The sequence below is a fragment of the Bombina bombina genome, chromosome 1, assembly GCF_027579735.1.
Source record: "Bombina bombina isolate aBomBom1 chromosome 1, aBomBom1.pri, whole genome shotgun sequence".
Lineage (NCBI taxonomy): Eukaryota > Metazoa > Chordata > Amphibia > Anura > Bombinatoridae > Bombina > Bombina bombina.
This window is the reverse complement of record NC_069499.1, coordinates 1160329260-1160342627: the sequence shown is the minus strand read 5'-3', so window position 1 is coordinate 1160342627 and position 13368 is coordinate 1160329260. Positions and strand designations below refer to the sequence as shown.

The window sequence follows — 13368 nt, the reverse complement described above, 5'->3', positions numbered from 1 at the left end:
GCTGTGTCCTTAAAGGGTTAAAAAGCCTGGAATATGCCTGTTTCTAGCAGCCTTTATTTAGTTTTTTTAGTGGATGTCTAACTAGGATGCAAAAAGCAACAGAACCTGGAAATATCATATAGTAATATAAATGTTGTTACTAACTTGTTCCAAATGTAATGGTCCTGTGAAATGCACAACAGCTGAGACCGCTGATATATTTAAGAAAGCATTTTGTGTGTCCCAGGTATTTGTTGACCACCTTAATGCATTTCTCACTACCAATCATTTGGGAAGGTTATCCTTTATCATTGTGTGTTTTTACATTCAAACAAAGTATGGTTCATAATTGTATGTAATGTAACATTTTTTTTAATCCATTTTCTTTAAAGTATGTTTTCAATCTGCAAATAATAATCTGGTGCTGACAATTAAGTAGTTAATTGGCATGGGCTCTTCTGGATAACTTATATGGAATCAATAATATGACTACACACTGCACTTAATGTTGTCATTCTATATATTGCCTTTAAAGGCCCTTGTGTGTCTAATGCACTTACAAATAAGCATTGCCTTTGGCCTGCAAACTGCTCAATTATAAATGATTCTCAAAAAGCATCACACAAGATGCATATAGTTATTTATTTATTTTTGTCTGCCTTTTCAACCCTGTTCAAGGTTGCTTTAATTTTTTTAAATTATTTTAATGTTGATATTATGCTTTACAATCAGGTTGAAAATCATTCCTGGGTAGAGACATGCTTAAAGGGACACTGAACCCAATTTTTTTCTTTTGCGATTCAGAGCATGACATTTTAAGCAACTTTCTAATTTACTACTATTCTCATTTTTTCCTCATTCTCTTGGTATCTTTATTTGAAATGCAAGAATGTAAGTTTAGATGCCAGCCCATTTTTGGTGAACATCCTGGGTTGTTCTTGCTGATTGGTTGATAAATTCATCCACCAATAAAAAAAAAAGTGCTGTCCAGAGACTGAACTAATAAAAAAAAGCTTAGATGCCTTTTTCAAATAAAGATAGCAAGAGAACGAAGAAAAATTGATAATAGGAGTAAAATAGAAAGTTGCTTAAAATTGCATGCTCTATCTGAATCACAAAAGAAAAAAATTGGGTTCAGTGACCCACGGTTGTATATTTTTATAATTAAGAATACCTCTATGTCCAAAAGATGCTGGGATTTGCTCTTTCCTCTTTAACCTATTCTTATAACTTATCTTTATAAGATGGATTGATCGGACAACATTTAAAAGACAGAAGCATTACCTAGTATATTGCATAGTATATAATATTCCCAAGACATGCAGCATATTGGCATTAGAAGCATAGGCATCTCTGGGGTGGCAGGTGAGGCCCTGGTATTGCTAGCCCCCTCCCAACTGTAATCAACCCTCTCTAAATGGAAACTAAACACCTTAAAGTGAAAGTAAATTTTGCAGCTTTACAACACATCAATGTATTCTATATTATTAACATATTGAGATCGCTATATTTTTTATTTTAATTTTTTTTAATATGACTTTATTTTTTAACATCTAAATTGCATACTGTGATCATGCATGCTCCGCCCATCCTCAACTTCCTATCTTGTGTGTGTTTACGTATAGAGCCTTCCCACCCGCTCTATACGTAAGCACAAATGCGCGTTCACAAGCACTGTGTGCATTGCGCATGCGCGAATCTTTGATTGTTCCTTCAATGCAAGAACCCTTATACTTATACTTGTGATCGCTATTAATTTGATGTCCTTCTATGTTGCGGAGCCACAGTCTCAACAGATGACGTTCTCGGCTCAGTTACTAAAAAAAAAAGTATGTGCATGCACGACTCGGGAACGCGTGTCCAACATAACACTGGCTAAAAAAATATTTGCCGCATGTGCAATTCCATACATTGTCGGATGACGTTGTTTCACGGCCGCCAATCGGACAGAAAGTCAATTGGTAGATAGAAAAATGTGATCAGGAAGTAAAATGACATTGCAAAAACGGGCTGAATTGTAATCGGGAAAAAATATAGTTTAATTGCGGTGAAATATGTATTTACATATAACTTTGTAAAAAAAAAGATGAATGAAAGTCCTATTAAAATAAAGGGATACTAAACCCAATTTGTTTATTTCATGATTCAGATAGAGCATGAGATTTTAAGCACCTTTCTAATTTACTCCTATTATCATTTTTTCTTTGTTCTCATGCTATCTTGATTTGAAAAAGCAGTACTGTAAGCTTTAGAGCCGGACCATTTTTTGTTCAGAACATGGGTAGCACTTGCTGATTTGTGACTAAATGTAGCAAACCAATCAGCAGCTCTACCAAGGTGCTGAACTAAAAAATGGGCAGGCTCCTAACCTTTTATTACTGCTTTTTCAAATCAAGATAGCATGAGAACGAAGAAAATTTGATAATAGAAGTAAATTAGAAAGTTGCTTAAAATTGCATGCTCTATCTGAATCATGAAAGAGAAAATGAGGGGTTAGTATCCCTTTAACTATGTAACTGAGGATAGCGAAGCAGCTAACATTACTTTCACTTTAAGGGACTTTTTTTGCAGGGATTAAACACAAAGTTAAAATCGGGTCCAGAAAAACAATGCATTGCTGGGAGCTAGCTGAAAACATTTGGTTAGACAATGTGAGTAGCCATCAATCAGCAGCTAGCTCCCAGTAATGGATTGTGACTCAAATGTTTTTGTTTTGTTTTTAAACAAAATGAAGTAAATTTAATAAAAGAATGGAATTGAAAAGGATTTCAAAATGGCAGCTCTATCTGAATCATGACTTTCATGTCTGTAAAGAGATCTATTCAAAGCTATGATTAGGCTAAGCATAATATGCATATGTATTGTTTTATGTATATTTGTTGTTGAAATATTGAATATCCAAAGATTTTATTTTCTTATAATTAAATTTAGGAGAAATTGGGAATCCTAATTAAATAGTTTGTCCAATCTTATTAAAACAGGTTGGTTCATTTAGTAGCCATTAAATATTATACTGTGCTTTATAATCTCTTACATAGACATGCGATAAGTAAATGCCTAAAATGTATCATTTATACAGTGCACGCATAGGCAGCATGTTCTCCCCTTCAACCTCAGAGTCCTGGAAGCGCCCTAAGTACAGCCTGCCTCACCCCCCTCCTTTCCCTTCCATGAATGAAGACTGTTCTGTTCTCTGCTTATTTTATGAATGAGTGCCAGAGTTCTGAATGGAAACATGGTTGCCCCGCCCCTGATTGGCTGCCGCACCCGCCCCTCCTCACATTGGCTCGGGCGTGGCCTGTTTTCTAAGCTTTCATTGGTTGGCGCGTCCCAAGCTGGCTCCATTCACAAAAAAACTCAATGAAACAAAAGAAAAAGGGAAATGTGAGACCATGAAAGAGGAAACTCACCAATCGCGGGCTCCCCTGGGCAAACAACTGTCTGAGCTGCGAGAAAAACAAGTCCTTTCAAATCAGCACTTTAAATCTGGGCTACAGTGCTCACTCCCTCCCCTCCTGCAAATACCAATCCATCCTCAGTGAACTCAGGCTGCAGCACCTAGTCAAGGTGAGAGACCAGTGGGTGTTTAGGGACCTATTGATTAGAATAGGGGGAATCGGAGAGAGTACAGCAGGATCGAGTATATATCCCCACACTTTACTAACACCATATTGTAGCGCCTATTGCACCAGGAGAGATCAGAGGCTGCCAAGAAAACTTAGTAGGGAGGACTATTTCGTGCACTGGGTCTGCTGACCGTGCTTTTATATGAGTGACGACAATCTGTAGACTTGTTACAAAGCTGTCTTTTAGATCCAATCCGTTTCAGAAACACATGCATGGCAGGGGGAGCCTCTAACGTTATAGCTTATATTCAATCCATTATTACTCACAACCTAAGGGATCGGATACACTGCTGATCTAACGTGTGTGTAAAACAATGATCTCGCTGAATAGGTAGGGGCTAGTTCGTATCTCTCCTTTTAACTGCCTGCTCTTATATATGCAAGCTTAAATGGTAAAGAACAATATATGTACAGAATACAAGATCAGTATTGTGGTGTTTTGTAATACTATAAATATGTCATGTTTAAAAAGGACAAACCTAATGCTGTTATGCATTGGCTGAGTTTGCTCTAGGAAAGAAACTAGAGAACACGATAATAAACTGCAGCTTTCTGCTGCTGCTGCTGAGCTATATCCATGAGACGTCCCAAACTAAACATTGTTTTCCTTTACAACTTCAGGAGACCATCCCATGATCTATTGCTGCTGAGGAGTCCCATAACGTTCTAGACTCACTTGGAGTTGATGCTTTTAGTTTATGATTAGCTTAGCCATTTCTTCAATAATCCAGTTTCTACAACTAAAGTTTTTTTTTTTTGTTACTTTAAATTCTTTTGAGCATTGAAAACCATTGCTATGTATAATGTTTGATTGTGACGTATTCATGTTTACACACTGTGTGTGTATAATATATATGCATGTGTGTAATTTACAGCAATAAAGTTTTCTTATGCATCATCCCTTCTTAACTGTACTCTATACTAGTTTCAATCCATGGCTAATTGGCCACAGCTTTTCTTGCCTAGACACCCCTCCCCCTCCCCAGTGCATTTTTGTGAATGGGCCTCATTACGTATGCATGTTTGTGCTCCCATTCATAACCCCCCTCCCTTCTCTCTGCCCCCCCCCCCCACTCTTCCTCTCCTTCCAGATTGCCTGAGTCCTCCATGACAACACACAGTTAACAAATGGACCGTAGGATGAGAGATTACCTGGATCAGCAAGTGCCTTATACCCTAACAAACGTGAGTGACCTGGGTGCTTGTTCTGCAGCTTGTCCCTATCCCAGCTTTACACAATGTTTCCAGCGCAGTTTTTCTGTGCTTTATTCTTTAAAGGGAAAATAGATCTTCAACTCACCATCTTGTGATTTCTCTTATCCTTCCTATTTTGTGACTTTTGATCTTTTTGGTAGAATCAACAAGGACATGGCAACGTAGACAGATGCTGTTTGCCTAACAGGAAAAAATACATGGATACAGATCTACCTCCCCAGGAATCGGAAGGTAATTACAACTTTTTAATATATTTATTTGCACAGAAATGCTTGCATGTAAATATTTGCAAGTCTGCGGTTACCCATTGTGTAATTGTTGATGTCCAATGTGATATGTGTATTTTCTTAACATTCTTCTAAATCTGTTTTGGACTTCATTTAAGAACAAACATTGGTTTCTAAAATATTTATTTTGCACAAACTCAGTAATTTTTATATAACTAGAAATAAAAAATGTAGTGGATGTCTAGAAGTGTTTTATTTGCACAAATGTTTTATATATATATATATATATATATATATATATTTATTTATACACACAGTATTAACTATCTCTTTCAGGTTGTGTGTATATTATTTTCATTGTTTCTATACATTTTATACAAAAAATGATTTGTAGCAAATCATATTTCTGATTTTTCCACTCTAAAGAAATTGCAATTAAACCTTTTATTACAAATAGGTATTACAGACAAAAATATATCACAATAGTTAACTACTCAGGGGAAAATATACTTGTTCACATAGCTATAGTTAATTATTATAAATATATTACAGGAAACTGGTTTCTAATGCTTGACACCAATATCTAAGTATGTAGGAACCAGGGATGCAATACCATATGTTATTATCTAACATAAGATGGCATTAATACTTTCAGCCTACTTCTGTCTTTTAAGGCCTTGTCTAGTTTAAAATATTTTGTTGAAAAAAAATAATTTTATAATGTAGTCTTAGAATCTAATTTATGTATACATGCACATTTTTTGTTACTATACATATAGCTACAATCATTTTAAGATGTGATGCAATACATTTTATTTAAAAAACACACCAAACGTTTGTCCTCTTGTGATATCCTAAAACATGCTATATTTGTCAATCTTTTACAATCTCTTGATATTAAATGCACATGCATACATTGTGTGTAAAACAATGTATAGGATTCATGTGTGAATAAAAAAATGGAATCTATAATCAAATAAGTTACATAATAATGGTGTATTATTTACACAGTTAAGATAAAAATCTATATAGTAAAATACAGTTTTATATATGTAGTAGTGTAAGGCAAACACTATATATATACACAAATGCATACTTGAGAAAAGGCCTAACAGAAAATCCGAATAATGTTCATAGACTTTTTGGAAATTGATATTTTATTTTTTTCCTTTTTTTCTTCTTTTTTTTTTCTCAGATCTGTTCCAGGATCTAAGTCAGTTTCAAGAGACCTGGCTAACAGAAGGTAAGGCTGTGATTTCCCCCCCCCCCCCTCCACACACACACATTCTGCACATCTGTATTTATCACTCTCCTCACTTTATTTATTTTAGCCCATTCCCCAGATGAGAGATTTTTCTTTTCTGCCAATGTTTTTGGGGCTTGTTTAAGTTTGAGGATTATGAATTAAACGCTTGTGCTGTGTATTTGCTTATGAATAGCATCTGGCACAGTGCCCTTTTTTCCCTTCTAGAACATTTGCATCAGCTTTAAAGTTGCAAACTGTTGTTGCAGGGAATTGATGTTTCTTGTGAATGTACCAATTTTATCTTTCTTTTTTTTTTTTTTTTTTTGCCAATGTGAAGATTTATTTTGAAGGGAATTGTGCTTTAACCTTGTGCCACTTCCATTCTGCCAAGTATATAATAAATATTACTCACAAATCCTAAAAAGCAACTATCTTGGTACAAAGTAGAAATGAATAAAATAAGCCAGTAATTCTATCCGAAATAGAGAAAATAAATAATTGACACTCGCTTAGAAAAAAAAAAGCATTTTATCAGTTTCTTTCAAATTTAGGAGCCAACGGGAATATTGCATATGTAGTACGATCTAACAATTCTGAGCTCCTATAATTTGTCGATTCCTGAGTTTTAATAAAAAAAAATGCATAAGCAAAGAATGTCTTCTTTATAAAGAAATTATTATACATTTCTTGGCTTGGATGTGATGCATGAAACTTGTTTAATCACCTGTGTCCCTTCTGTGTTTAGCTCTGTTTCTTTGTATTTTAAATACATAATCAAAAATACGTTTTTACAGGTATATGGTCAGACAAAACAATTTTTTTTGTCCATGGTATATATTGCAATTGGCTGGTTTTATGTTTATCTTAAGCTATTTTAACTAGTGGAGGGCTTTGGCCCATATAACATTGTTTTCATATTGCCCCGAGTATAACCATATGCACTTCATGTTACAGTAAATTATGCATGCATAGCATACATTTGACCATCTGAATAAAATGTGGCTTTTCACAAATGCTCTAGTTTTACGTGTAAACCAGTAGCTCACTTCTGTAATTCAACAGGCTTCACTTGTTTTTGGTTGCAAATTTTTATGTCTTGGTTATCAGATATATTTTATTATGTTTTGGTTGTTGAAGGGGACGGGCTATTCCTAAATTTTGTTTTATTTTTGTTCAGCCATAAAGTTTTAAGTGGCGTTGATACTAATATTTATTGCATACATTGGCTTTATATGTGTATATATATATATATAATGTGTGTGTGTGTGTGTTACTTTATACTGTACCAGACCCTGGTTGAAAACTGTCTCTTTAGAACGGTTTAAGGGTGAGGTCTTGGAAGTATTTGATATTGTAGCTTTACTTAGTTCAAGTTGGTGTGTGTGTATTTGTGTAATATATAAATGAATTTTAGATGTGGTAACTAAAATATGAATAAATACATTAGAATTAAATTTATCATATCTATGAATAGTATGTAAAGTACCATTTTATGTTTTTGTAAAGCAAGCATCCCCCCTCCACAAAACACCTGTTGGACTCGAGCACCCTGGTGGATGTATTTCTAAGAGGATATAAGACACTAGCGGACTTTGGCTGTGTATATGTATATTTGTACGTGTATGTATATTATATATGCAGTCCCTTAAAGGGCCATTATAGTGATAAAACTACATGCTCAAATTCGTTAGAGATGCTACAACTCTGTTTTACTCCCAAAAGGGTAAAAGTACAACTTGGTACCCTCAGAGCAGTGCTGGTCCAGAGAGACAACTGCTACTTGTCCAATCAGCAGCACCAATTCCACAGCAAGGTTTCCTTTCTTTCAAAGTTAATTTCTCAAATTCTTCAAATCAACAGAAGCTCTCCTGACCTTAACCTGTATATTATTTTTTTTATCTTTTTCCATCATTTACTCTTTGTCTACCACCTTGTGTGTGTGTGTGGGGGTTTTTTTTTATTTTATTTATTTTTTTGCTCTCTGTCTGTCACATTTCCATACCAAATCAAGCTTGTACTCTCAATGTACGTCATGGAAGCTTTCCATCAATCTTACCTCTCTCTCCGTCACCCAATTTAACTCTTCCCTCTTTAAGTACTGGGCGATATAGTCTTCACTTGCCATAAACTCTTTCCGCAATCTACACTACACTCCCAGCTTTTGACATCAACTTAAACTGCCCTTATTCTCACCACATTTTCTGACCAACTCTATTTATGCTGTAAATCTCAATATTTTGCTGTATATTTTCCTGTTCTTTTGACTGTGAGACTATCCTGTTTTAAATCCATTTTGCAAAAAACAAATGCTTAAGTGTTGGTGAAGTTTTTATATTGTAATATAAATTTATTTCTGCACAGTGAACCAACTTTGCAATATGTTTTTTTGCCTATTTTCCTATAATTTAACTGAAAGATTTTTTGATTCAGAGAATTGTAAGTGCACATGGCAGACTTTGCAAACCTAAATCTGCTATATACGGTGCCTGTCCCTAATTGGCCTCAAACAATCGATAAGGACAGCAGCACAATTTCCTTTTACCATTTATTGGCACCAAACAAAAAGCATTTCGGGAGCTACCCCTTAATTTTGTGTCTTAGCAAGGGGGTCGTATAAGAAACTGCAAAAAAAAAGTGCATTTCGCTAACACAATGAAAATGTCTACTCCAGCAACAAATTCAGATTGGCTCCTTCAAGTTAGGCAAGTGGTGGGTGGAGTTTAGCTATTACAAAATGGTTGCAGCGGCCAAGAATGAAATGCATTCAAAAAAATTCCCCATAGCCTAACATTAGCTTATTGCAAGATTAACCCTTTCGTGTCAGGGCTAAAGTGCCTACATCGGAACAACTGTTCCGATGTAGACAAATTGAAACCACGCGATCGTGCACATTATCGCAAGATTTCCATTATTGGATCGCGTCTGGAGGGAGTCCCTACAACCCTAGGAACTCCCCCAAGACCGCGATCAAATCCTGACAGAACAGAAGGCTTCAGGACAGCCGTTGGCTATGACGTTCTATTCCGTCATAGAGGCTTTAAAGCCCAGTCTAATTATGACGGAATAGAACGGCATAACGGCTTTAATAGGTTAAGGCTAAATCTTGTAATCACAAGGTGTTTACTGCCTTTTAAGTGTTGTACGTTGCATCTCCAACAGATATCACTTTTTCTAAACACTCCTCTAGCTGCTCGCTTTATTCTACTTCTGATAGGCTCTTAGCCCGTCCTCGCTATTTCTCATTCTGACTTAATGTGCCATTTTTGGAGCAGGACACTTACATATTTGCCTGTGTTATACCCAAGTGTTTTATTTATTGTACCACATTTCTAGTATTGTTGAATATAGATATTGATGATAGAAGTCAGTTTTCAAACTACTATGTTCAAATATACATTTCCTTATGTTTCCCTGCAGATAATTTCATTAATAATTCAGACATTTGTATATAATTTTAAACAAATTTCCAGTTTACTTCTGTTTTCAAATGTGCTTCATTCTCTTGATATCTTTCATTGAGGGTGTAGGAATGCGCTACTGGGAGCTAATTGAACACACTGTGTAAATCAATCACAACAGGCATAAAAAAGCAGCCACCAATCGGCAGCTACCCCCCTCATTAATTCTTTGCTGCTCCTGAGCCTACCTAGGTATGCTTTTCAACAAAGAATATAAAGAGAACTAAGAAAATTAGACAACAGAAGTAAATTGGATAGTTTAAAAATAAAATGCTCTATCTGAATCATGAGGAAAATGTGGGGTTTAAGTCCCTTATTAAAGACCACTTGGCTCTCTTCTCTGTGAAAGAGAGATTGGCGTGGGCTATGTTTTTTTTATATAAGATCAAGTCAGAAGTAATGTGAAATGCACAGTAAAATTGCAAAAAGAAAAGTCTCTGTTAGAATTGTATTGGTGCGCTATTGCTTGTATCAATCTGTGTTAACCCTTGCAAAGCAGCAGTGCACTACTGGGACTTATCTGAATACATCTGGTGAGCCAATGACTAGAGGCATATTTGCGTAGCCACCAATCACCAGCTACCTCATAGCGGTGTTGCTGCTGCTTAACCTACCTAGTATGCTTTTCAGGGAAGGTAGGAAGCTAAAAAGAGTGAAGTCAATTTGAAAGTAGAAGTAAACTGAAAAGTCTCTGTCATGGTTCAGACAGGGCATGTACATTTTATTTTGACTTTGAAAATAATTTGTTTAAAGCAGAACATAATGTATCTTTGTAGATGATGGAATTTCTTAAACTGACTCTAAATGTATAGTTTTATGTTGTAATAACTCAAAATTATTCTATACTGGGATTTCAATTGCATTACATAGTTGAGCAGGTATTGGCTTTTCTAGTCCTTTAGGGTCACTTAAAAGTCAGTTTGTAAATATTGCAGGCGACTTTTAATATTTTGAAGATATAGTGTGTATGTATGTGTGTATATGTATATGTATATATATATGTGTGTGTGTGTGTGTATATATATATATATATATATATATATATATATATATATATATATATATATATATATATATATATATATATATATATATATATATATATATTACACCAGAAATTGAAGAAATAATACCTAACATTTTGTACAGATGCAGCTTCTGTTCTGAATGGCAGCAAAATGTATACTCCATATATATATATATATATATATATATATATATATATATAAACAAATTTCAGTGAGCATGTGAACTAAATACATTAATTTTGCTTGCTATTCTATGGAAAAAAAATTCAGGTTTCAAATTGGCGTGTAGTTGACATCACCCCTGTCCAAATATTACTTTCTATTAGATTCACTGATAATATGTTTTGATAGTAGGGTGATGTCATCCTTATTATTTTTTATTTTGCTGGTTAAGGAGGGGGGCAGACCCAGTGCTTGTGAAGTATAGTAAAAATAAGTAGTTTACATAATAAATATATATATATATATATATATATATTCTCCATCACAGTCATGTTTTGGATATAAAATTAATCATAATGTAAGTAGGAAAGGTGAGGTAGTGTCTACTGTTAACCTGTAGCCAGTTTATTGATGGACTAGTGGTTTTAAGCAAAACGTAACACCCTCAAACTATTGATATTCTTATTGCCACACTTTTGAAGACATTTTTTTTTTTTTTTTCACTGTTGCCTAAATGAACAGTATCATATTGATTTTCATGTGATTTTATACCAGTATTTCTGTAGGGGGCTGGGGAGGCTAGTTTTGGTTAAAAATGAGCCTTAAACACACCTCAGCAGGGGTTGCATTTTAAGGTCTTACGTCGGGGTGTCTTTTTGCTGTAGTGTCCCATAGTGCCTTGGTTGGGTTATATGTTGCAGAACGATAGTCAAATAGGCCCATTATTCTGCTATAATTAAAATATCTCTTGGATCTTAGTCACTGTGCAGGTTCCCATGCTGGGGCTGAGACAGGGTGTAGAGAGATACTGGGCTGCCAATTCTAATGCAGGTGAGCGTGCAGGTCTAGCTTTATGAACTGTTAATGATGAATATATTAGAAATGCCAACATCTCCGCGGGGTACAAGCTGTCTGTCTCATCTTCTGTAGCTTCCTCTCAATACAATTTTGCTCTGATGGAATTGGGACCATGCTGTTTAATATCGGTTTAACAAAGTCCTTAAGAGCTCCTCTATCAATCTGGTTTGATATAACCGGTAGGTCTTAACTTACTTGGTGTGTGTGTGTGTTTTTTTTATTTTTACCACCAGAGTGCATTTTTTTCTTTTGCTGTAAGTCATTAAATGTTATTGGAAATTGTGTTTTCTGATCAACAGTGTAAGTGGCATTTTGCTTATTTAAAATAAATTGCATTGTGCTGGCTTAAGTTTCCCATTTAGTTTTATAGCAAGTGCTAGTAATTTAATATATGGGGGGGGGGTGTAAATATATAAAGGAACACGCTAATGAATTAACAAATTAATAGTCTACCATTTAAGATAAAGCTGTGGTATGTAATATAAATATATAATAATTATAATATATATATATATATATATATATATTCTAATATTTATACTGTACAACACAGTATACTGGTACAACTTTTTTTTATCAATCATTTGTTAAATCATAAGATATATCTGATGTGAATTCTGTTGCAATCCTGATTGCTCCCATTACTTTTTATTTGATACTGTTTATTCATTCTTTAAGGTGATTCATGTATTTCATGTCTAGTGGACTGGATAAAAAGGGGGGGGGGTGATGAGATGTTATGTCATTCAATGTATGTAATAAACATTTGATTGCTTGTTTTGTGTTTATGTGGGGAAAATTATTTTAATGTCCTTTATTTAAGCTTTTCACTCTAAATTAAATGCTGCAGTCTCTCCTGGCTGAAGAGTAGTTATATGTCCATGTGGAAGATTTTATCCTATGGTCATATGAAAAAAAAGAACAAAATCGCCTTTTTTTCTTCTTCAATGGCAGGTACCCTTGCTGGCATGAGTTCTTCATGTTTTTCCATTTTCTTGATGTATAAAAATGTCTTTCCCTGACCATCTCTTCCAAGTTTCCAGTCTGCTCTGTAGAAAGATTTTAATGGACTTTTGTCCAAAGGGGGTGTTTAACCATTTATGTTACAGCACTGGCCACATCAGATATTTTATTTTATAAAATATGTACTGCAGTTTAAGAGAACTTATATATTTCATATACTATAAAAGACATCTGCAATGTTAGTACTTCTGTTAAAGATGCCAAATGCTTATACTATTCTACCATACTACTTGTATGTGCATGAGTCTGAATATCTTAGGGGAGGGGACCTGCAAGGCGCATTCACACAATTTTCTTGTGTGTTTGCTTTTTGGTTTTGTGTTTTTTTGTTTTTCCCCCTCCTATTTATCATTTTGTATCTTCATTTTTTTTTTTTTTATTTTAGTCAAATTTACATTTTTATTTTCCATCACATTATTAATTCTCCCTTCTGATGCATTTAGGGCAGTATTATGTATGTTATCTGATTTCACAAGAACAAAGAAAATATTAGTAATATGGAGAGATTGTGATAATGGATTATCCTGCACACCTATTTGGAATCTG

The 13368-nt window shown here is 34.7% G+C and overlaps 1 protein-coding gene across 1 annotated transcript in view; it reads left to right on the top strand.

The window, feature by feature from the left end:
- Positions 1 to 3353: 3353 nt before the first annotated feature.
- ETV4 (ETS variant transcription factor 4) overlaps positions 3354 to 13368 on the top strand; it is a 60672-nt gene continuing 50657 nt past the window's right edge. Inside the window, exons 1-4 of the mRNA XM_053694236.1 lie at positions 3354 to 3546; positions 4697 to 4790; positions 4961 to 5051; positions 6243 to 6290. Coding sequence (XP_053550211.1) covers positions 4734 to 4790; positions 4961 to 5051; positions 6243 to 6290 — 196 coding nt within the window. The 5' untranslated portion in view covers positions 3354 to 3546; positions 4697 to 4733. The remainder of the gene's footprint in view (positions 3547 to 4696; positions 4791 to 4960; positions 5052 to 6242; positions 6291 to 13368) is intronic.